The sequence below is a fragment of the Macaca fascicularis genome, chromosome 7 (assembly GCF_037993035.2).
Source record: "Macaca fascicularis isolate 582-1 chromosome 7, T2T-MFA8v1.1".
Lineage (NCBI taxonomy): Eukaryota > Metazoa > Chordata > Mammalia > Primates > Cercopithecidae > Macaca > Macaca fascicularis.
In genome coordinates this window covers 167,732,479-167,755,931 of record NC_088381.1, presented here as the reverse complement: position 1 = coordinate 167,755,931, position 23,453 = coordinate 167,732,479, and the positions used below count along the sequence as shown (strand labels likewise).

The following is a 23,453-nucleotide window of genomic DNA, read 5'->3' as shown; positions in this document are numbered from 1 at the left end:
TGGCCCAGGTCAGCCACAGGAATAGACCTCAATCTCCACTTTGCTGTGCCCAGCCCTACTCCACATCGGTGCAGTGCCAGGCACTGGGCCCTGCCATGTGTGACAGCCCAAGACTGTTCAGTTACCATGGGGAGGGTCCTGGGACCACCGGGCCAGACCTCTTTAATCCGGCCCCACCTCAGCCAGTCCCACTTTGAAAACCACTGAGGAGCTGAGAAAGGGCTTCTCAGCACAAGGCCAAGCACAGGCCAGGGCCTGGAGCACCGTGACATGGGCAAGGTGCTCCCTGTCCCTGCACCCTGGCCCCTGGCCCACACCTCCTGCTCCTCAGGCTGCCTCACCTCTCCCACTGTGGCTCTCGCTGTTGCCTCTGCCTGCACTGCCACCCCCGTCAGTGCATCCCTGAGTGAACCTCCCTCTTGGTGCCAACCCCCCTCGGTGCACTCCCCCAGGTGCACCCCCCCCCGTGCAACCCCCTCCCGGGTGCATCCCCCACCCTGCACCCCCCTCGGTGCCATCCCCCTCGGTGCCACCCCCCTCAGTGCATCCCCCCATGGGCGCACCCTCCTCTTCTTTTCAGACTCCAGGAACCCCTGCCCCCCACCCCAGTCTCCACTGTTCTGGGTGGGCCCTCACGGTGCCTGGCACACACTTCAATCACAAGGCCTGGGACAGTAAATGTCATCTCTGTCTGTCCCAGCCAGAACACGGCCTGGTCTGACTTCTCACTGTGGCTCCGGCATCCAGCGTGGAGCCAGTAACTAACAAAAGTGCCAGAAACTGCTGAATGAATAAATGGAAAACTCACCAAGCCCTGAAACCAACTGTGACCAGAACTCACTTCCAAAATCACTGAGCTCAGACCCTTCCCCTTCTACCCCGGGTACCTCTTCTGCCCAGGTGCCTAGCCTCCCTCTCTCCTTGCCCTCCCCACCCCCACACACACCCAGTCTGCCAATGGGTGGCCTGCTGAGCCCACTTGGCCTGCTGAAATATTTTCCTTGGCCCACACAGTGATTTTTAAAATTCTGAACTAGTTGCTAACACTTTGAATTGGGAGGTTGTACCTAACAGGCTTAGAAGGCGAGGACTGCGGTGTCTCACCATGTGCTGTATCCCCAGGGCAGGGCACGTGTCTGTGGTGAATGAGTGGATGGGGGAATTTTCTGCTTCTCTGAAGAACTGGAAGACCTGGCAACACGGGGTCTTTGTTCCCACGTAACTTGGCCCAGGGGAACAGCCCCAACTTGGGGCATCCCCTTCCCCCTAGCCCCAGGCCCCATGGGCAGTCATTTGTGGTGGCCCTGCTCTGCCATCTCTCCTCATCAGGCTTGTCAACAATCTATGAAGGCCCAGCCCACATGCCAACCCCTCCCACAACTAACTCTTCCAGTCTCCCTCGCTTACACACAGATACATCCTCTTTCTCTGTCCCTCCCAAGAACTCAGAGCATACCTTGCCTGGCACTAGCTATTTCTCTCTTGGTTTAAGGAATTGTGACCAATCAAGCAAGACCCAGTTCAGTAAAAGTCCCATCCACCTTACCACCATGTCTAATGTGTGCCAGGCACAGTGCTAGGCACAGGGGCTGAAGAGGGACATCTAGGTCCAGCTGGTAAGACCCGTGTCTGGCTGGAAAGGCAGCCGTTGTGGGCTGCAGGATCTCTCCCCCCACCCTCAGTGTCCCTCTGGCAGGCACTTACTTTCTTTGGGCACAAAGGGGATGAGGCGGCTTCTGATCTTCACCTGAGCAGGCTGGATCTGACACTTGCCAGGTGGTGCCCGCCTGCCAATGACACACAGGAGGTTATCAGTCTCACCCTGGGAACCCATCCTGAGGATGCCCCGTGCCATTGCCTTTCCCCTGCAGTGAGGCAGGCGTGAACAGCAACGATAGTAACAGGCGGCCATTTACCATGCACCTACTGTGTGGCCTGTGGCATCCCTGCCCACTCCATGCCCCCAGGATTCTAGGAGCTCCAGGGCATAAATCCCCTATAACAGCCCACTGGCTGCATGCTCAGCCTCTGCCAGAATAGCACCGGAGCTGGAGGCTTACCGTTTCCCAAGACACTTCTAATCCAGAGCATGGACTCTGTCCTCAGGGTGTGAACAAATGCCAGTCTCTGTCCTCCCCCAGCCTGCCATCAGATTCCTGAAATGCAGCCTGATTCCTGCCCGCCACCCTCTCCCACCAGCTCCACAGCCTTTGAGGCGGGTCTCTCTCAGACCCTCTGGTTCCTGGATTTCTGATGATGCAGAATCTGAGAGATTCCTCTGCCTGGAACCATCTAAAGGACAGGGCAGGGGTGAGGAAAGCAAGCCTTGGGCCTGGAGGCAGAGCTGAGGGATTTGGGGCCTTGGCATGTGGGGTTTGAGAGAGCAGGGAGACAAAAGAGTCAGAGGAGAGTGCCAGGGCTAGGAATTGGGTCTCCTTTGACATTTTTGAGGGCACAGTAGGAAATGGAATTCCGTTGTAATTAGTTTTTGGCCGTCGATCTGTGATTCTTTGGGAATGACCCCATTCCAGGACAGACCCACGTGGGCCCACGACTTCAATAGGATTCCAGTGGAAAGGCCAAGGGGTGAATTAGCCACGTGACACGGAGTGGCCTCCAGACAGGCTTGGCCGAAGAGGGACACAAAAGAGGGACAAGGGTCTTTGTCCCCAGAGGCTGCAGAAACACAACCAGGCACACACACTTCTCAAAGCTCAGGAAAAGCGAGGTTTTTTCTTGCTCTGACCTCCAGAGAACATCCACACACTTTGGACAGACCCAGTGGGGCTTTTGTTCCTTAAGGAAATTGCATTAAAAGTCTTTGTTATGCAAAAGGGTAGGATGTCCACCCCAAAACGCCACAGTGGTTATGTGTGGGTAATAATAGATGACCTGACCCTACCTCCTCCACTCCCCATTTATTTCATTTTCCAAATGTTCTATAATGGGACCTCTGTGTAATACGTGTGGGTGCAAAGAAACAGTTATTCCGAGCCAGGAGAATGAAGGGAGGAGAAGGGTCAGGGCAGGAGGGAGGAATCTCGCCCACTTCTGGCTCCTAACACAAGACTGGGAGCAAGAGAACTCCCTAAGTCTTGCTGGGTCCCTCTTTATGACATGGGGACAAGCCAATAGGGAAACGGTGTTGGAAAAACCAAAGATGATGGATCTAAGGCAACATCTGGCATGAATTAGGCACTCGTTTGGTATATGTAACATTTCCTCAGAGAAGCATTCTTTTCTGAAAATTGGCAATAACCTAAAATTCCGAGGAATAAGTTATAGTGACTCAGCAGAAAATCACACAGCCATTAGAAATGGTTTTTTTGAGGGTGATGTTTGCAACATTTACACAAAATGGGCATACATGAAGGAAAAAGAACCAAGTCTGCGTGTGATCCAAATACCACCATATAAATCCTGGCACTGCATAGATAACGATGGTCAGGACCTCATGGAAATGAGAAGGAAGGGATGGAAGGAGGAAGTGATTATGTTTTATTTGATAAAAAGTCATGTCAATAATTTATGTGTGCTTTTAAAACAAACAAGCAAAAAAAAAAAAAAAAGTCTGTAAACAAGGAAAGTGAGAAGCTGCCACAAACAGGGCAAGCTAAGGAGATGCAACCACTAAAGGTAACATGGGATCCTGGAACAGGAAAAGGGCATTGGAGAACAACTAGAAACATCCTTTGAAAAAGAGTGTGGAGTCCAGGTGTGGGAGCTCACACCGGTAATCCCAGCACTTTGGGAGGCTGAGGTGGGACGATCACTTGAGGTCAGGAGTTCAAGGCCAGCCTGGCCAACATGGCGAAACCCCATCTCTACTAAAAATACAAAAATTAGCCAGGCATGGTGGCAGGCATCTGTAGTCCCAGCTACTCGGGAGGCTGAGGCAGGAGAATCACTTGAACCCGGGAGGCGGAGGTTGCAATGTGCTGGGATTACAGGTGTGAGACACTGAGCCCAGTGCAAAATATTTTAAGCACAATAAGTGTTTTAGAATTTTTCTTTTTGTAAAAGTAATTAATTTTTTTAGAGACAAGGTCTCCCTCTGTTGCCCAGGCTGGACTTGAGCTCCTCCCATCTGCCTCCCAAGAACATGAAACACGCCAGCTTGTTTCAGGATTTTCCCAAACGTGGCGTGTCTCAAAGTTCAGGGTAAGTAAACACACTGGGGATTCCTAGGGTCTGCCAAATATGTGGATTCTTGGAGTGCAACCTCAGGCCTTGTGTTAGAGATAAGCACAAGCCATGTCCGCACCGGGTGTTGAAGGGACGTTCGGACTCCTGTGGAAACCAGCAGAGATGTGAAAATCTAAGGGCTGAGAAGCAGCTTAGAAAGCTGATCACTCATTTATTCATCAAGCATTCCTGGGTCCCTGCTCCATGCCATTTTCAGTATCTGGGCGGCCTCTGCAGAGTGAAGAGATACAGGCTTGGCCCTGAGACTCCCAGAGCAGCTGGGAGATAGTCAGTCGTGTAGCCCAGAGACTACAAGTCTGAGTGAGGAGAGCTGAGGAAGGGCTGGACAGGGGCCTGGAGGGCAAAGTGGGTTGGGGAAGATACTTGAAGAGGGTGAGGTTAAGGCACACAGCCGAGGGGTTAGGGCAGGACTCTGGAGCCAGCGGCCTGGGCCCAACCATGGCTCTGGGCCCCGGGCCCGTGACTTTGTATCTTTGTGCTCATTTCCACCACTGTAAAATGAGCGGCTGAGAGTTTCATAAGCTGCACACGGAAGGAGTTGGGACATGGCCTGGCATGGCACTTCTGGCCTTACAGCTAGAAGGGAAGCCGGGGAGATGGAGCCGGCGAAGGGAGCCCCAGTGTGTTTTCCCCAGTGGAAGACAGACAACAGGAGGATGGGCAGGCATGGGGCGGGGACACACAGGGAGCAGGGTGTCATCTGGGAGGCATCGCAGAGGCAAATTGGGGGCTGGGTTGTGGGAATGCAGGGGCAGCCCAGGAAATGAGGAATGAGGGGCCTGCTAGACAGGAGGAAGACGCAGGGAGGGCGGGCCAGGCAAGAAAGCCGAGTGAAGCCTCCGCCCTCGGCCCCAGTCGCCTCTCCAGCTCCCTCCTATCCTAACAGACCTGTGCTTTGAGGCGTGCAGACCCGGGTCTGAATCCTGGGTCTGCCCCTTGCCGGAGGAACTGAGGCGAATCATGTCCCTCTCCGGGCCTCAGGGTTCTTGTCTGAAAATGGGGATTCATACTGCCCACCTGAGGGCAAGGTGGAGGGGACAAGCCAATGGAGCTAGGAGGCCTGACAGACAGCAGGAGCTCCCTGTCCTGGAGGCCGGGACTCACCTGGACGGGTCAATTATTTTGTAGACAACCCCACGTGGAGCTGTGGCACTCGGCTCCCCTGTCGACATGAAGTACAGCTCCCCTTTGAACAGAACGAAGTGACCAGTGAGACCCCCACCTGGAATACTGTCCCAGCCAGCCCCGCCTCACTACCCCGCTCCCCGCAGGCTTGGAAATCGACCCCAACCCCAGTTAGCCATCATGTGAGGCATCCCAGCTCAGTCTAGCTGTCCAGTCCTCAGAAAGGGAAACTGAGGCTAGGTGAGGCGTTGGGTTGTACCCAAGGGCCTCTGGAGCCTGGTCTCCCGGGTGTCAGGCGCTCTGCCTGGACCCAGCCAGGCTCAGACCTCCACTCTTGCCTTTTCCCGGTGACCCAGCACCACCCCTGTCACCTACCTGGGTTTCATGCCCAGACCCACACATCTCGGGGCACACACGAGGGGGCTACAGCCCAGCTCCCCAACTGACTGCTTCTGGGGGACCTGAAGGCACGTGTGGCTCTCTGAGCCTCAGCTTCCTCATCTCTAAAATGGGCAGGCCTCACTGGGCTGTTATAAGGATTGAAGAGCGCAGAGCGTGGGCCTAATCAGCATTAGCTAGCTATGATTGCGGTTGTCATCTGGGATTTGGGCCCTGCCAGGTCCTCGAGGCCAGGGTGTCTCTCTACTGACAGCGAGGACCTCCCAGGCAGGAGCAGAGTACATGGCTGGGAGTGTAGGTCCTAGCCCCTCTGCTTGGCCCCCTGTGATCTCCAGCAGCTGTGTGATGGCCCCATTCTGAGCCTCAACTTCTCCCCATCTCAGAGCTGCGCTGAAAATGTAACCGTTAGAGTTCTGAGTCCCTGGTGCTGAGGACTGTCTCAGGGAATGTAGGTTCTCCCTGCTCCTCCCACTCCAATCCTCCCTCCCAACCCCTGCTGCCAGGGGTATCTATGTCCTGAAAACAGGCTGCATTATTCCTACATCACAGCTGAGGAGAAAAAAAAAAAAAAAGAGGCTCAGAGAAGTCAAGTGACTTGTCCTAAGTCACACAGCTAGTGAATGGTTAAGCCAGGACCAGAACTCAGGAAAGTCTGCTGCTCCAGCCCCACACCAATATCGGATGCGTGGTGGCTGGGAGCCCAGACACGAGCCACACATGACTCATCCTGAGGGTTCAGCCATGCTAATACCTCTGTCTTTGTAAAAGGATAGCAGAGAGCTCAGCTGGGCTGGGAGTAGGGAGGGAGGTTTCCCCGCAGAGAGGCTGAGACAGACAGCTTGGTAACAGGTTGGAGAAAAGCATATCCCTGGGGACAGGTGCAGTCAGGGAGGGCTGCATGGGGGTGGGGTCTGAGAAGCAAGGCACAGGAAACTCGGGAAATGCAAAGGGAAGGCACTTGAGGGTTAACTTGTGACACCTGGGTAGACCCAGCTGTGATGGGGCTGGGGGATGAGGCAAGCAGTACACTGAGTGGTCAAAGGCCCCGACCCCCAAACCCAGGGGCACCAGCCCCACTGGGGAGGTCGGGAGAGGGGCTGTAGGCCCACATGGTGATGATGCAGCCTTTAGCAGTGGGAGTCCCCGGGTGAGACGTCCCTGTTGGGAAGTCCATGGCCACAGCCCTAAATTGTTCAGACAGCCTTGGGCCGTCCACTTACCTCTGGGCCTCTTTCTGGAGTGAGCCACCAGGAGCAGCCCTGGTCTCCTCTGTACCAACCCCCTGAGGAACTCCCTGGTTCATCTCGCCAACCAACCTTAAGGCCCCCCTCTGGGAGGTGTCCAGGGGCCAGGTGGGGCATGGTGCCCCTCCTCCATAACCAGGCGTTCATAGTCAGCCACAGTTTCCCCATTGGTAAAATGACAAGGCTGGACCACGCAGACTGCAAGGCCCTTTCCAGCCATGATCTGCTGGGAGCTGTAGCCCCCAACCCTCTGCACACACAGGGAGCCCCCGCCGGTGCTGCCAAGCCCGCCCAGGGCTGCTGTTGAGACTCAGAAAACAATGCTTCAAAATGAAGGCCTCAGAACTGCCTCCAAAGCAAAAGTTTTTCTCTGACCTTCTCCTGTCCTCCTGTCTCTCAGTCCTATTCTCCCCTGAGGTGCCATAGAAACTAGAGTCTCTCTTTCCCACGGCAGATAATAGAAACCAGCACACATTTCCCCCAAAGCCAGTCATAGAACCTAAAAATATTATTGTAACTCTCCCCCAACCTTTCTGTATAAAACTGGCCATAAAGAAATTATCTGAGACCAGGCATGGTGGCTCACGCCTGTAATCCCAGCACTTTGGAAGGCCAAGGCGTGCAGATCACTTGAGGTCAGCAGTTCAAGAACAGCCTGGCCAACATGGCCCGAAACCCCATCTCTACTAAAAATATAAAAATTAGCCAGGCATGGTGGTGCACACCTGTAGTCCTAGCTACTCAGGAGGCTGAGGTATGAGAATCGCTTGAACCTGGGAGGCAGAGGCTGCAGTGAACCAAGATCACACCACTGCACTCCAGCCTAGGCGATAGATCGAGACCCTGCCTCAAAAACAAACAAACAAACAAACAAACCCCCCACAACAACAACAGCAACAACAAAGAAATTATCTGGGTCAGATATGGTGGCTCATGCCTGTAATCCCAGCACTTTGAGGCCGAGGCAGGGGATCACTTGAGCCCAGGAGTTCCACATCTGCCTAGGCAACACAGCAAGACCCCATCTCTACAGACTATTTAAAAAATAGCCAGGCATAGTTACATGAGCCTGTAGTGCCAGCTACTTGGGAGGCTGAGGCAGAAGGATTGCCCAGGAGTCTGAGGCTGCAGTGAGCCATGATGGTGCCACCGCATTCCTGCCTGGATGACAGAGCAAGACTCTGCCTCTAAAATAAAGGAGGAGGAGATGATCTGACCTGTTTGACCCATTTGCAGGTCATCAGACTCCCACTCCAGAGACAGCCCGTAACCAGAAGGAAGGAATGCAAGCGCAGAGAGGCCAAGAATCCAGACACACAGGCTGTGCTGGCTCTCCCACTCAATCAGCATGAGCTCAGGCCCTTTTTGTCCGATCACATTTCTACACAGCTGCCCATACTTTGTTGCACCTGAGCATAAAAATGGACAATTTCTCGGCTGGGTGTGGTGGCTCACACCCGTAATCCCAGCACTTTGGGGTCACCTGAGGTCAGAAATTGGAGACCAGGCTAGCCAACATGGTGAAACTCCGTCTCTACTAAAAAAATACAAAAATTAGCCAGGTGTGGTGGCGCGCGCCAGTAATCCCAGCTACTCGGGAGGCTGAGGTATGAGAATCTCTTGAACCTGGGAGGTGGAGGCTGCAGGTTGCAGTGAGCCGAGATTGCACCACTTCACTCCAGCCTGGACAACAAGAGCGAGGCTCTGTCTTGGGGGTGGGGCGGGGGGGGGGAAGTTCCATGAACTTTCAGAGGGCAAAGGCGACGTTTTCCCTTGGTGGGACACTGAGCCACCTTCCTGGTCTCTGGGGTGTGAACTGTCCCTGGGGCACACTGGGCCAGCAGAGGTACTCATTTTGTAATCTGCAAGTGTTGGAACAATTAGAGAAGCAGCAGCAGGAGCCGGGAGCAGGGGAAAGTTGGTTTGCGTTGGACCCCAGGGCTCCGGGCTCCGTGCCGTCCAGAGGCTGCTGCCAGAACTGTCCCTGGGCCGCCAGTCTCACCGGTGCCTCCTTCTGGTTTTCCACACTCGGGTGTCAGTCAGAGGGCTGAGGAATGGCCTTTTGGAAACTGTACCTTCCTTCCAGGCCCTGCCTCAGTGGGGGAGGGGCACCCCTGCTTCTAAAACACATTAACCCCCTACTGACCAAAAGAAAGGGCTTTCAAGGGCCCAGAGGGCTTAGGAATGGCTGTGGGGGCTGGGGGCTGCCTTTTTGGAAATTCAGATTCTGACAGTTCAACAAAGGTTTCCCAGACTCAGCCCTCGGGGCTCTGGGCACTGAGCCGGGTAGGGGACACCCCTCCAAAGGCCCCTGGGCGGGCGTTGCCTAGCAACCCCAATAAGCATCCATTAGGGCTCACTGGGGGCCCCTGGGCTTTTGTCCAGGAACAATCCTCGGGCTAAGCACAAAGGCAGGAGGCTGGAGCAGGATCCAGTCTCCACTGGCCCCTCTTCCTCTCCCCTCCCACTCTGTCCCTCGTGTTGAAAACACAAGTGCCTAGATTCAGGATCCACTAACCGACAAGAAGGCTGTGTCCACCCGCTTTGAAATAATTGTGTGGCTTCATTTAATGGCCCAAATCCATTTGCCATCAGGAACTCCAGGCCAGGGCAGGTCTCTGGGGTTCTCTAGAGGTCTCTGGAGGTCTCTGAGGCTCTCTTCCACCATCTGCCTGCATTTCCACCATTCCAGATCCTTCCTGGCCGGCTAACCGGCATGGATGCTTACCCGCGTTATTAGTCTAGAACTCACGGCAACCTTACCCAGGGTGAGGTGGGGTAAGAGGAAGAAAGGGGCCACTACTTTCATTTTCCATAGGAACAAAGGGGAGCTCAGAGAGGTGAAGACGCCCGAGGAGGTGTCAGAGGCATATGAACCAGAGCAACTCCATCTTAAATAAGAGCTGGGTAAAATAAGGCTGAAACCTACTGGGCTGCATTCCCAGACAGTGAAGGCGTTCTGTCACAGGATGAGACAGGAGGTCGGCGCAAAACACAGACCTTGCTGATAAAACAGTCTGCAGTAAAGAAGCCGGCTAAAACCCACCATGACCAAGACGGCCACGAGATGGTCGTCCTCACTGCTACACACCCATGGGCACCGTAACAGTTTACAAATGCCATGGCAACGTCAGGAAGTGACCCTATATGGTCTAAAAAGGGGAGGCATGAATCATCCACCCCTTGTTTAGCATATCATCAAGAAATAACCATAAAAGTTGGCAACCAGCAGCCCTTGGGGCTGCTCTGTCTATGGAGTAGCCATTCTTCTATTCCTTTACTTTCACTTTACTCTATGGACTTACCCCCAATTCCTTCTTATGTGAGATCCAAGAACCCTCTCTTGGGCTCCAGATCGGGACCCCTCTTCTATAACAGAGGCACCTGCAAAGTCTGGAGCCCAGGGAACATCTTCCTCCCAGGTGGGAACTAGTTTAGGCCTGTGTGGTCCTTCCCCTACATCAGAGACCAGAAGGACCACAGGATGGAGGACCAGTCCCAGGCATGAGCGACCAGCAAGGAGAGGTCTCAGGAGTGCTCACCGGCCTCATCCTCCCCGAAGGAGATGATGTACGGGTAGTAGTTGTTGATGAGGCCTGGGAACTCACAGGTCTGGCCATGGCCCATGCAGATCTCACTGTAGTGCCACTGGCCTGTCCCTGGGTTCTCGTGGAGGGACATCAGACGCCTGCAATGGAAGATGAACTGTGAGGCCATGCCTGGCATGGCACCCAGGGGAACCTACCCACCCATCCATCCATCCATCCCACCCTCCCACCCTCCCTCCCTCTCTCCCTCCTTCCCTCCATCCTTCCACCATCCATCTACTCATCCATTCACCCACTGATCCATGCAAGGACCATACAAAATTCACAGAGCCCAGTGCAGAATGAGCATGCAGGGCCACTTGTTCAAAACATATTAAGAATTCAAGATGGTGACCTCAGAGCATGAGATCAAGCGTGAACCTTTCTGAGCATGGGGCCCTGTGTGACTGCACATGTGGTACGTCCATGAAGCTGTCATTGTGTGCAATCTTCACCAAGCACCTACCAGAAACCCACAGGAATGAACAGGACCAGCCTGGTTACTGCCCCCTGAATGCAGTCCAGCCCACTGGATCCTGCAGAGGGAACAGCGCTTTCAAGAGTTCACCGGTTTCAGAACCTGCCAAGCGCTGGAGCTTCAACGTCTTTGGAATATGCTAACCTTGCTCCTTACTCCCATCGCTGATTGTCAATCACCTATTGATACTTCCAGGTCCTGCTTAGAGATGTCCCCTCCTCTGTGAAGCCCTCCCTGAAGGCCCCCATGCTGAGCTCCCCACACTGTGCACAGGCGATCTGAGGTTGCAGTGCAGTGGACTGAAAGGGTCTGTCTCCCTGGCTCGGGTACTAGGGGTCCTCTTCATCTCTGTCATCCTGGTTCTTGCCTAACCCAGCAGAGGGGCTGGGGAAATACTGGCAAAATTAGTTCAATTTCTGTGGTCAGGAGACTTAGGCCCTCCTGGGAAGGATAGAAGGGAGAAAGGACAATCAGGGGTAAAAACAGAGGCTTCATCTACACCCATTTTCCAGATGAGAAAGCTGGGTCCCAGGTGAAGGGGTGGATCTGGGAGAGGAATCCAACTTCCAGGGGCCCAGGTCAGGTATCTCTCTCAGCTCCACGCTGCAGACTGGACAAAAAGTTAGAATTCTCCCACCAGCTTCGGCCGTCTTCATGTCTTTATGCCCTCTCCTTAGGAACCCTATTCAGTTGCTGTCAGAGGAGGTTGCATGGAAATAATTAAGAAATGCCAGGCTGGGCACCGTGCCCTGAGTCTGTAATCCCAGCACTTTGGGAGGCCGAGGCAGGAGGATCGCTTGAGTCCAGGAGTTCAAGATGAGCTCGGGCAATAGAGGAAAACCTCATCTCTACAAAAAATGCAAAAATTAGCCAGGTGTGGTGGCACATGCCTATAATCCCAGCTACTCAGGAGGCTGAGGTGTGAGGATTGCTTGAGCCTGGGAAGTGGAGGCTGCAGTGGGCTGAGACTGTGCCACTTCATTCCAGCCTGGGCGACAAAATGAGACCCGGTCTCAAAAAAAAAAAAAATTCACTAAATATTAAACATCTTTCTTTCTTTCTTTTCTTTCTTTCTTTCTTTCTTTCTTTCTTTCTTTCTTTCTTTCTTTCTTTCTTTCCCTTCCTTCCTTCCTTCCTTCCTTCCTTCCTTCCTTCCTTCCTTCCTTCCTTCCTTCCTTCCTTCCTTTCTTTCTTTCTTTCCTTCCTTCCCTCCCTCCCTCCCTCCCTCCCTCCCTCCCTCCCTCCCTCCCTCCCTCCCTACTTTCTTTCTTTCTTTCTTTCTTTCTTTCTTTCTTTCTTTCTTTCTTTCTTTCTTTCTTTCTTTCTTTCTTTCTTTCTTTCTTTCTTTCTTTCACTAGATTCTAAGTGCTATTTATGTATTAACTGATTCAGTCCTTAAAACAACCTAGGGGCAAGCACTATGATCATCTCCATTTTGCAGATGAGGTAGCTGAAGATAAGGAAAGGTGAAGTAACTGGCTTAAGGTCACCCAGCCAGTAAGTGAGCCAGGGTTCAGACCAGGCTGTCTCAGCCTGCCGTTGGGCCTCTTTAGTCCTCAGCTTTCTTCTCTGTACAATGGGACAACAAGGTGGTCATGAGGCTCCACAAGCACCCTTGGGGACAGAGCCTGACTCACAGGAAGGTGTGATGTAGGTTTCCCTCCCCATCAAACCTATTTGGGATGTGGTTCATCCTCCTCCCACACCAGGGTCTCAGTGGTTGGCACTGCCGCCCTAGAGCACGGGGACAAGGCAGCAAGGCTCCAAGGCCACAAAAGCCCCACCTCCTCCTCTCCCCATTAGGAGGCCGGTGCGCAGCCATCGTCCTCTCGGGTCTTAGTTTCTCAACCTTTGCGAGATCCCTGCAGTCCTGGCTGGGGTGGGATGGGGTAGGGCTCCAGGCCCCCATCAGCTGTTGCAGTGACAAGCTGTGGCTTCCCCAGGAGCAGGGTGGCCCTGAGTGTCCAGGAAATTATTCATATTCTGCCCTCCTGCCCATTAGAACTGCTGTCAGGCCCAGAGCCCATGGTTCTCAGGAGGGAGAGGAGGACCACCGGACCCGCACTTAAGCAAGCCTTCAGTCTTTCATGCCATGAGTTGTGTGTCTATCACAGAGTTACTGAGGCCTGCAACAAAGGCTCACGATACATCTCAGGAGCAAAGGGGGTGGATGTGGGTGTCCGGCCCACACCTGGGGGCCCCGTCAGAGCAGGGAGGCACATGTGCAGGAACAGGCGCACACATACACTCCTCTTTACCAAGGAGCCAGTCCCAAGGAGCCAGTGGCAGCAGCCAGGGGCTTGAGGGCACTAGGTCACTTACCCGGTCATGAAATCCCCAAAAATGTAGAGGCCGTTCAGATTGGGGTACTCGCAGCCCCGGTACACGTAGCCCCCTGTGACCGACTTGCCAATCGTGTGAGGGTAAGCGAAAATCGGCAGCACATCATCTGCGGGGTGGGAGGGCGAAAAGCTGCGGTGAGCCCGCGGGGGCCAGGTTCATCTGTCAGGAGAATTCCGGAGGGATTCCGCGGGGGCGGGGCGACCACGGAGGGAGGGGCGTGCCCACAGCAGGACTGGCGTGGTGGAAAGCGTGTCTGCAGGGGTGCCAGATGGGGATGGGGCGAGGAGAAACTCAAGAGCGCTGCTGGGAGGCCTCCAAGGCACAGGGAGGCTCCTGGTGGAGGCGAGGGCAGTCACCGAGGGAGGCTTTGGCTCACAGCCCGTGGAGTTGGGGTGGGGGCAAATCCAGGGTCAGGGGGTGCCTGGGGTGCGGGTGGTCCCCGAGTGAGGCCCTGCCGCACAGCCCATAGAGTGGGGCCGGGGACAGATCCAGGGTCAGGGATCTCCGGGACGCGGTCTCCGAGGGAGGCCATGCGGCACAGCACGTGGGGTGGGGTGGGGTGAGGTGGGGGCGGATCCGGGGCCAGGGTCCCTGGGGCGCGGGCACTCACTGAGGGAGGAGTTGGCGCACAGGCTGCGGTCGTAGCACTCGAACCCCTCGCGCGCGCGCCAGCCGTAGTTGCCGCCGCGCTCCACCAGGTCCACCTCCTCGAACTTGTTCTGGCCCACATCGCCGCAGAAGAGGCGCCCGCGGCCCGCGCCCGACGCGGGGTCGCCGCGGTCGAAGGAGCAGCGCCACATGTTGCGCACGCCCAGGGCATAGACCTCGGGCTGCGCGGCGGGGTCGCCCACGAACGGGTTGTCGGGCGGGATGCCATAGGGCAGGCCGCGCTCCTTACGGTCCACGTCGATGCGCAGCACCTTGCCCAGCAGCGCCGACCTGCGGGCGGAGCGGGAGAGGGCGCAGCTCGGGGTCGCCCTGCGCCAGGGCGCACGGGCTCCGCGGGGCAGGTGCCGGGGCGCCGGCTGACCGCTGAGCCAGGTACAGGGTGAGCCTAGGCTGTGGGATCAGAGACCCTGGGATGCAGTTCCTCCTTAGCTACTTACAGCCGGCTAACCTCATTCATTCACTCAACATGCATCTTCCACCTTTCTGCGCGCCAGGTCTGTCCCATGCGTTGGACACAACACATCATCTATTTCGTCTTGTCCTCACAGCAGTCGTTTAGGTAGGCGGCTCCTAGTATGATCCCCACTTTACAGATGTGGCAGCGGAGCTCAGAAAGGTCAAATAACGCCGCACCACTGGGATCCAGCCCAGACGGCCTGAGCCCAGAAACTCAAGCTCTTTACCACACACTCTGTGGAATGTGGGTGTCCTCCACTGTAATAGTAGAGTGGTCCCGCTCAGTCCACTCAGTCCTCCTGGACTGCGGTATAGGGTGAAAATTCCACTAGAAAAATGACTTGTATTTACAGTTTTCCTCTGGTACCTGGCACTGTGACTGGCACATAGTAGATGACCATTAAGTGTTTGCAGAGTCAGTGAATGAAAGATTGCAATCAAAGCCAAGTGCACCAGAGTGCGGGTTGCTAGGCGAGGGGGAGAGAGCAGAGGGGTGCAGCCCTAAGCTCCAAGCAGCTTAGGGGGATAGCTCATGACAAAAGTGGCGCGTGATGGGAAAAATCTGTAATGTGCTTAAAGACAGTGCAGAGAACATACCATTTTCATCTACGGTTTTTGATGCACCGACTTAATACATCAGTTTCCTTTGCTGTTAGCACTTTGGTGTCCTCCCTCTGGTTTGCTTTTCTTTTTTTTTTTATTTGTTTGTTTTTTGAGACGGAGTCTCGCTCTGTCGCCCAGGCTGGAGTGCAGTGGCGTGATCTCGGCTCACTGCAAGCTCCGCCTCCTGGGTTTACGCCATTCTCCTGCCTCAGCCTCCTGAGTAGCTGGGACTACAGGCGCCCGCCACCTCGCCCGGCTAGTTTTTTGTATTTTTAGTAGAGACGGGGTTTCACCGTGGTCTCGATCTCCTGACCTTGTGATCCGCCCGCCTCGGCCTCCCAAAGTGCTGGGATTACAGGCGTGAGCCACCGCGCCCGGCCTGGTTTGCTTTTCAAAGCGGGGTTTGTGAAGCTGTATTCCATCATCCTCACATAGCATTAGCCCCACACCTTTCCCTTATCAGTAGGGACAGCAAACAAGTGTCCTCTTTCATGGTGGTGAAATGCTCCCACCCAATATATGCCTTGTGATCAAGCCCCTGTTGCTGGCCTTCCACTTTCCCCCGTAAATTCCTCTCATACACTCCAGCCTGCTGAACACCATCCAGATCACACCCGGGAGCCCACGCACCACACACCAGAATTCGATATCTAAGTGGGCACAACTCGTAGCAGCAAAATAATGTTTTTAAGTTCTGTCCAATTATCCACTAATCCTTAATTTCTATTTTCTCAACTTCATCTCTAAACACATCCCAAACGTGAGAAAGCTCAGATGATGCTTACACTGTCACATAGGAAAGGACAACTCACAAATTGTGAGCACTTTAATTACTGTAATCAACATCATACTTGTACTTGCTATTTTTACTTCCTGGGCGGTGGAAGGTTTTATTATTTTGGCTAAGGGAATGGGGGAGGCTGACTTGAGACTCCTGGACATCCTGGTTACACTCACAAGACTGTGTGTGTATGTTGTGAATGTATGTATGTAGATGTGTGTATGTGTGTGTATGTATGTATGTGTGTATATGTGTGTGTGCGTGTGGATGTATGTGTGTATATGTGTGTGTATTGTGTGTATGTAGTATGTGCATATGTGCATGTATGTGTGTGCATGCGTATGTGTGTATATGTGTGTGTTGTGTATATGTAGTGTGTGCATGTGTGTGTATGTATGTGTGTATATGTGTGTGTATGCATATTTGTGTATGTGTGTGTGTGAGTAAGTAATGGAATGAGATCTTGAGCTCATTTGCTCAAGCCAGGAAATGGGTAAAAGAGCAAGACTACATGTTAACATCTGGGTCTTCCTGAAGAACCCTGGGACAGGAGCTCCACGTGCTGGTGCCACCCTGCGCCAGCCAGCTCACACTTTCCATTCGGCCTGGGGAGCATCCCTTCCCTTCTTCCAGCAGGGCCCCAGCAGGGCCCCAGCAGGGCCAGGCTGACCTTAGAAAAAATCCCATGTGCCCTGAGGCTCGCTAATGTCACCTCTCAGGCGCCTGTGCCCAGAGGGTCCTGTGCCTGGCCCTGGGCAGCCACAATTGCCTTTACTCCTTGTGACAACCTGCCCGCAGAGTGGGCTTTTATCCCCTCTGTTGACGGCAAGTGACTTGCCTAGGCTGCCTAGCTAGATGCAGGCTGAGCTGGGACCCAGAACCTTTTCTCCTGCCCTACACTGCCTGGCTGAGGAAGGAACTCGCCCTCTGGAAGAGTATGAGAAGCCCAGGGTTATGTAGACCAACCCACTAGCCAACCAAAAGCTGAACATACTTGTTTTGGGCATTTCCGAATGTCCCAAAGGGGTCTCCGGCCATCCCGCCATCTCCGGTGAAGATGTAGAGGTACCCATCATCCCCGAACAGCAGCTGACCCCCGTTGTGGTTTGAAGCTGGTTCTTTGACCTCCAGGAGTATCCTAAAGGAAGATAAGGGCCCCTAAAACTCAGCCTTCCACGCATGAGCCAAAAACACAAAACAAGATCACGGTCTCTCTTCACAATGGAAAAGACTCTTTCTTTCTTTCTCTTTCTTTCTTTCTTTCTTTCTTTCTTTCTTTCTTTCTTTCTTTCTTTCTTTCTTTCTTTCTTTCTCTCTCTCTCTCTCTCTCTCTCTCTCTCTCTCTCTCTCTCTCTCTTTCTTTCTTTCTTTCTTTTTTTTTTTTTTTTTTTTTTGACAGAGTCTTGCTCTGTTGCCCAGGCTGGAGCACAGCTCGGCTCACTGCAACCTCCACCTCCCAGGTTCAAGCGATTCTCCAGGCTCAGCCTCCTGAGTAGCTGGGATCACAGGGGCCCGCCATCATGCCTGGCTAATTTTTGTGTTTTTAGTAGAGATGGGGCTTCACCATGCAGGCCGGGTTGGTCTCAACCTCCTGACCTCAAGTGATCTGCCCACTTCGGCCTCCCAAAGTGCTGGGATTACAGGCGTGAGCCACCATGCCCAGCCTGGAAAAGACTTTTCATATCCTTTATATTAAGTGATTTTCCACGAGGAGCTAGTAGGCAGAACGAGCAAAATTAATGCACTCTATAGTGCCAAGGAGGACCTAAAGGCTCAGAGAGGTTGAGCAACCTGTCTAAGGTCACACAGCCCGTAGGTAGCAGAGCTGGGATTAGAACTCAAGTCTTCTAGTTCCGGTCTAGTGTTTTTTTTGGTTGTTGTTGTTTGTTTGTTTGTTTGTTTCTGCTCTCCACTGCTAGCACCTGCCCTGTTACGATTATGGGAAATTGTCGACCTAGTCACTGACACAGCTGGTTTCTTCCTCATCATAGCTTCCCCCACACTAGTTTACTTATTACTTATGTTGAGCACATCTTATGTACTCCCTCATTTGCAGCTTCTAACAGTGGGCAGGATGGTGTGCAGTGCACTCAGCACCACACTCACTGTACTCAGGAACCTCCCTTACTGCCATTACAGGAAACCTACTACCACACTTCCCAGCCAGCTGGCTTCCAGTTCGTGTTGGTGGGTGGAAGGGAGAGGCCAAGTTTCTTTGGCTTCTAACCCTGCCTCCAGAAGTGGTGGCTGTAGAGACAGCAGCGTTGGCTGGTGAACGTGGACCCCTGGGTTTCCACCCAGCCATCTTGGTACTAAGAGCAGCAAACTCCACAGCACAAAGGACTTTTTCCCTTCGTTCCTCCAACCCAAGAATGGTAGCAGCTTCTTACAGTTACCAGTCTTTAAGTAACTTAACCTTCCTCCTCTCCTTCTCCAGCCCTCCCAATGCCTTAGTCATCCTTGTGTTCAGTTTCCCCTGACTGAAATACTCAGGGTGGTTTAGGTTTTCCAGGATTGGTCACTACTTTCTCAATCCCTTCTTTTTCTTTCTTTCTTTTTTGAGACTCTATCACCCAGGCTGGAGTGCAGTGATGTGGTCATAGCTCACTGCAGCCTCGAACTCCTGGGATCAAAAGATCTTCCTGCCCCAGCCTCCTGAGTAGCTGAGACTACAGGTGCATGCCACCATGCCCGGCTAATTTTTTAATTTTTTGTAGAGATGAGGGCTCTCACTGTGTTGCTCAGGCTGATCTTGAACTCCTGTCCTCAAGCGATCCTCCCTGCTTGGTCTCCCAAAGTACTGGGATTAGAGGTTTGAGTCACTGCACCCAGCCTATTAATCCCTTATCAATACAAATAAGAAAAAATTAGATACAGAAAGGTCAAGTAATTTGAACCCAGGACTTTGATTTTTCAGAGCCGAGACTGGAGGCCTTTTCTTTTGAGGCCTGTGCATATGATCTGGTGAGCAATACAGAGCTCCAAAGCCCAGGTTCTCCACGGAGAGAACAGCTCAGGCTTTCAGTCATCCACCCGGTATTGGGATCCCAGGTCTGGGAAGAGACTGACAGTGGACAGCGGACTCAGGCTAGGATAACCACTCATTCCTGGCTGCCCTAAGCCTGCTGTGCCTACCTCTCTCCCCACGAGTGAGTCAAGTTCTAGGCTTGACTTTGTGAGGTCACCAGAGGACCTTTGCTGAGCCCCCACTCTGAAATATGTTCATCTATATATTTTGTGTTCCACCTCAAGTCTTTATCAGGAATCCATTTTTAAAAGTCTCACCACTGAAGACACATCCATTCTGTCCCTCCATCTCCTCTCTGTCAGGTCCTTGTGATAAACTTGGTCTCTCTTGGAGAACTGGCTATACAGGCTCCTGTAAGATCCTGAGAATTATGTTTCCTCCTTTTGCTCTGGCTGCCAGGAAGCTCATAGTCAAAACTAATGCTGTGAATCATAAAGATTCACATTAGCCTTCATAGCTAACATATTTGATTTCTTCTCCTTTTTATACATTCAGTGTCAAGATTTTACAGTTTTATCAAACACACAATGTGCTGTTCTTTGCTAATTTGCCCTCAGACCCAGTCCTGGCCCTCTCCCTACCTCCTCTCTCTCTACTGCAGGGGGTCAGCTCCTGTGAACGACATTTCCCAGGCTTCGTAGCTAGCTGGCCTCCAGCGAGGTCAGCCAGTGGATAACATTGGCAGGAGCCTGGAGAGGGAGGAGCACTTCTCTGCTTTAAGCAGCTTCTTGGCAGCCGCTGCTCCTCCCTGGCTCCACCTCCTCCTGCCCAGGCCAATTATAGTTCCAGCTTCCACCGGGTATCCCCAGCTCCAGGGTCCCAATAACCCCATCTTCTCACTTTGTCTTCCCCGTCCAAGGGGTGGAAGCAACTTCCTCCAATTGCTGACCTCAGAGTCGCTGCCTTCCCCAGGTTGCCCCCCGCTTTTTTTTTGAGACAGAGTCTTGCTCTGTCATCCAGGCTGCAGTGCAGTGGCAGGATCTTGGTTCACTGCAACCTCTGCCTCCCAGGTTCAAGCAATTCTCCTGCCTCAGCCTCCCAGGTAGCTGGGATTACAGATAGACACTACCAAACACAGCTAGTTTTTGTGTTTTCAGTAGAGACGGGGTTTCGCCATGTTGGCCAGGCTGGTCTTGAACTCTTGACCTCAAGTGATCTGCCTACCACAGCCTCTCAAAGTGCTGAAATTACAGGTGTGAGCCACCGCGTCTGAGCCCTTTCATCATTTCTAAAACCCAAGTAACTGACTCCCAGGATCAAATTCTACCTACTGAGTTACCTGATACAGGGTTTATTTCCTACTGAACTCAGACTGATATGTGTGCCCCACGTGCGAGGTCAGGTCAGACCCATTTTGAAAACAGTTGGGGCATAAATCCTCCACAGGGCACAGGCTTTGCAGGCGTTGTTGAGGGGAGCAGAAGCCCGGAGGAGGAACAGAGAATTTAGGGGCAGGAAGGAGAGCAAGTTCTCTGGGGCAGCGGATTCGGGTGGGAAAAAGGAGCCAGTAGGGCTCAAGAATGGAACCTTCGGCCAAGGCGGGCAGATTGCCTGAGCTCAGGAGTTCAAGACCAGCCTGGGCAACACAGTGAAACTCCGTCTCCACTGAAATAGAAAAAATTAGCCAGGCATGGTGGCACGTGCCTGTAGTCCCAGTTACTGGGGAGGTTGAGGCAGGAGAATTGCTTGAACCCAGGAGGTGGAGGTTGCAGTAAGCAGAGATTGCACCACTGCACTCCAGCCTGGGCAACAGAGCGAGCCTCTGTCTCAAAAAAAAAAAAAAAAAAGAATGGCACCTTCAGGCCAGAGCGAGGCAGGCTGAGGCAGACGGCAGAGGGTGGGCTTTGGAGATAACAGATCAGGCTCCCAGCTCTGACGCTCCCTTCCCGTGTGACCCAACACTTCACCTCTCTAAGCCTCCACTTTCTCATCTGTAAAATCGGAAAAATAATACTAGCCTCAGTGGGTTTTAGGAGAATCAAATGAAATGAAGTACCTGAAACAAAAGAGCTGGTGGAGAAATGTCGGGCCTCGCAGGCCAGATGGAGGGGTTTGGATATGATCCCCGTGTGAGGTCTGTTCTGCAAAACTGTCCTTCCCCAGGCCCCAAAGCATGAAATTCAGCACCCCTACCAGGTGTGTTAAATATTAACAGTATTTGAGAACAGGATACCAACTGGTGCAGTCACACCAGTGCATACGGGTACCTGCCCCCACCCAGGCCCGGGTTCCCCAAGGAAGCCACCTCTCAGAGCTGTGGTCCACGGCGTTCTCATCATCCTCAGAGACCCTGAACTCGCTGATGCGGATCCACTCACTGGTGCGGATACCCACTGAGTAGTAGACGTAGAGCCTGCGGTTGTGCCAGAAGCGGGGGTGAAAGGCAATGCCCAGGAAGCCACGCTCGTCACCCTGCCAGGGTGAGGTGAGCACCGCCCAGCTGATGTTCAGGAAAGGCTTCTCCAGCCTCGAGCGGTCGGGCAGGTAGGCCCACACCAGCCCCACCTGCTCGGCCACGAAGAAGCGGTGGGTGCCATCTCTGGCATGGACCATGGCCACGGGGTTGCGCAGCCCGTTGGCCACCTCCTCCAGGCACAGCTGCAGGCAGCCCTTGGCATCGGCCACCACATGGCCCAGGTTTGAGTTGAGGTTCTTGTTGACCAGCAGGTAAGGAAAGCAGTAGTCCGTGTCATCCAGGGACAGGTAGCGGCAGAACCTGGCACGGTTGCCCTCCAGCGCCCGGAGCTCCTGGTCGGTTGATAGGTGACGGAACAGCCCCCGGCACTTATGCCACATGTCCAGGCAGTAGTCCTGGCAGAGCCCGGGCACCGTGCGCAGGGGTGTGAACGGGTCCTCAGCGTCATAGAGGTGGGCTGCATACGGAGAGCATTCCTGCAGAGACAGCGATGGCTCAGAGATGCTTCGTGGAGGTGCTTACCAGCTGTGTAACCTTGGGCGGGTCCCCCATCTCGCAGAGCTTCAGTCTGCTGATCCATAAAATGGAGACAATGCCATCTGTCTGTTACCATGATAAGCCTCAGTGACAGTAGCAAACCTTAGGTCTTAATGTTTGTGTTGTTTTGTTAGAACACAGAACAACACTATTCCTACTCCTATTAATAGCAGCAGCAACAGCAGCAGCTACTCTGGAGCACCCGCCGTATGCCAGGAAGAGTCTGAGGCACTGCCACCCATCCTCTCTGTGTTAACAGTGCACCTCCGCCCCTACACCAGCACAGCCCACTGCTGCATTTAACTTGGGTTCCTGCCCAAGGCTCACCCCCGATCCTCCCTGACCACCCTGTCCGCACCCTCTAGTACCTTCTGGCCTCTATCTGTTGAAAACCAGTAAAATACCAAGTGCTCTCTGACTTGGCTCTGCCCATGGACAGCTCCACCATCAGCTCCTGCCTCTCTCCACCTCTCCAGCCTCCTGTCTACCTTCCATCTCCTGATATTCTGATATGGCTTGGATCTGTGTCCCCGCCCAAATCTCATGTAGAATTGTAACCCCCAGTGTTGGAGGAGGAGCCTGGTGGGAGGTGACTGGATCACAGGGGCGGAGTTCTCACGCATGGTTTAGTTTAGCACCATCTCCCCTTGGTACGATAGAGTGAGCGAGTTCTTACGATATTTGGTTTTTTAAAATGTGCCCCCGCCCCACCACCATCTCTCTCTTGCTCCTGCTGTCGTCATGGGACATGCCCGCTTCCCCTTTGCTTTCTATCATGATTGTAAGTTTCCTGAGAACTCCCCAAAACAGAGGCCACTATACTTCCTATACATCCTGCAGAACTGTGAGCCAATTAAAACTCTTTTCTTTATAAATTACCCAGTTTTGTTTTGTTTTGTTTGTTCATTTGTTTTTTTAAGACAGGGTCTCTCTCTCTCTCTCTGTCACCAAGGCTGGAGTGCAGTGGCACCATCTCAGCTCACTGCAACCTCTGCCTCCTGGGCTCAAGAGATGCTCCTGCCTCAGCCTCCTGAGTAGCTGGGACTACAGGCGAGAGCCACCACACCTAGTTAATTTTTTTATTTTTTGTAGGGATGAGATTTTACCATGTTGCCCAGGCTGCTCTCGAACTCCTGAGCTCAAGCCATCTTCCCACTTCAGCCTCCTATAGTGCTGAGATTACAGGTGTGAGCAACTGCACCCAGCCACGTATTTCTTTATAGCAATGAGATAAGAGACTAATACATACTCCCTGCCATTTCATGCCTCTGAGCCTCAGCACAGGCTGTCCCCTTTGCAGGTATGCCCTTCCCCTACTCTTCTCTGGCAGGCAGAATTCTCTTTATTCTTAAATCATGACCATGATCATGGGAGAAAGAGTGCTAACCAATCACAGCAGTTCCTGGGGTTTGGGGCAGATTGTGGGCCAGGCACCAGGTCAGTGAGCCCGTGCATCTGCATTTCCTCCTCAAGGCAACCACAGGAGGGAGGCCTGTTCTTCTTACCACTGCACAGAGGTGGAAGCAGACAGCAGAAGGGAGCCACTAGCCCAAGGTATCATGTCACATGCTGATGGGCTGG

At 53.4% G+C, this 23,453-nt stretch overlaps 1 protein-coding gene across 5 annotated transcripts in view; it reads right to left on the bottom strand.

Moving 5' to 3' along the window:
* HHIPL1 (HHIP like 1) overlaps window positions 1-23,453 on the bottom strand; it is a 77,686-nt gene that overhangs the window by 8,104 nt on the left and 46,129 nt on the right. For 4 of the 5 annotated variants that reach the window (XM_065518439.2, XM_065518437.2, XM_015454201.3 and 1 more), the window contains 7 exons: window positions 21,165-21,811; window positions 16,886-17,029; window positions 13,993-14,321; window positions 13,362-13,488; window positions 10,517-10,662; window positions 5,311-5,392; window positions 1,705-1,787 (listed from right to left, as the gene is read on the bottom strand). In XM_065518439.2, the coding sequence (XP_065374511.1) occupies window positions 1,705-1,787; window positions 5,311-5,392; window positions 10,517-10,662; window positions 13,362-13,488; window positions 13,993-14,321; window positions 16,886-17,029; window positions 21,165-21,811 (1,558 nt within the window). The remainder of the gene's footprint in view (window positions 1-1,704; window positions 1,788-5,310; window positions 5,393-10,516; window positions 10,663-13,361; window positions 13,489-13,992; window positions 14,322-16,885; window positions 17,030-21,164; window positions 21,812-23,453) is intronic. The other variant, XM_073998168.1, reaches the window with a different exon arrangement.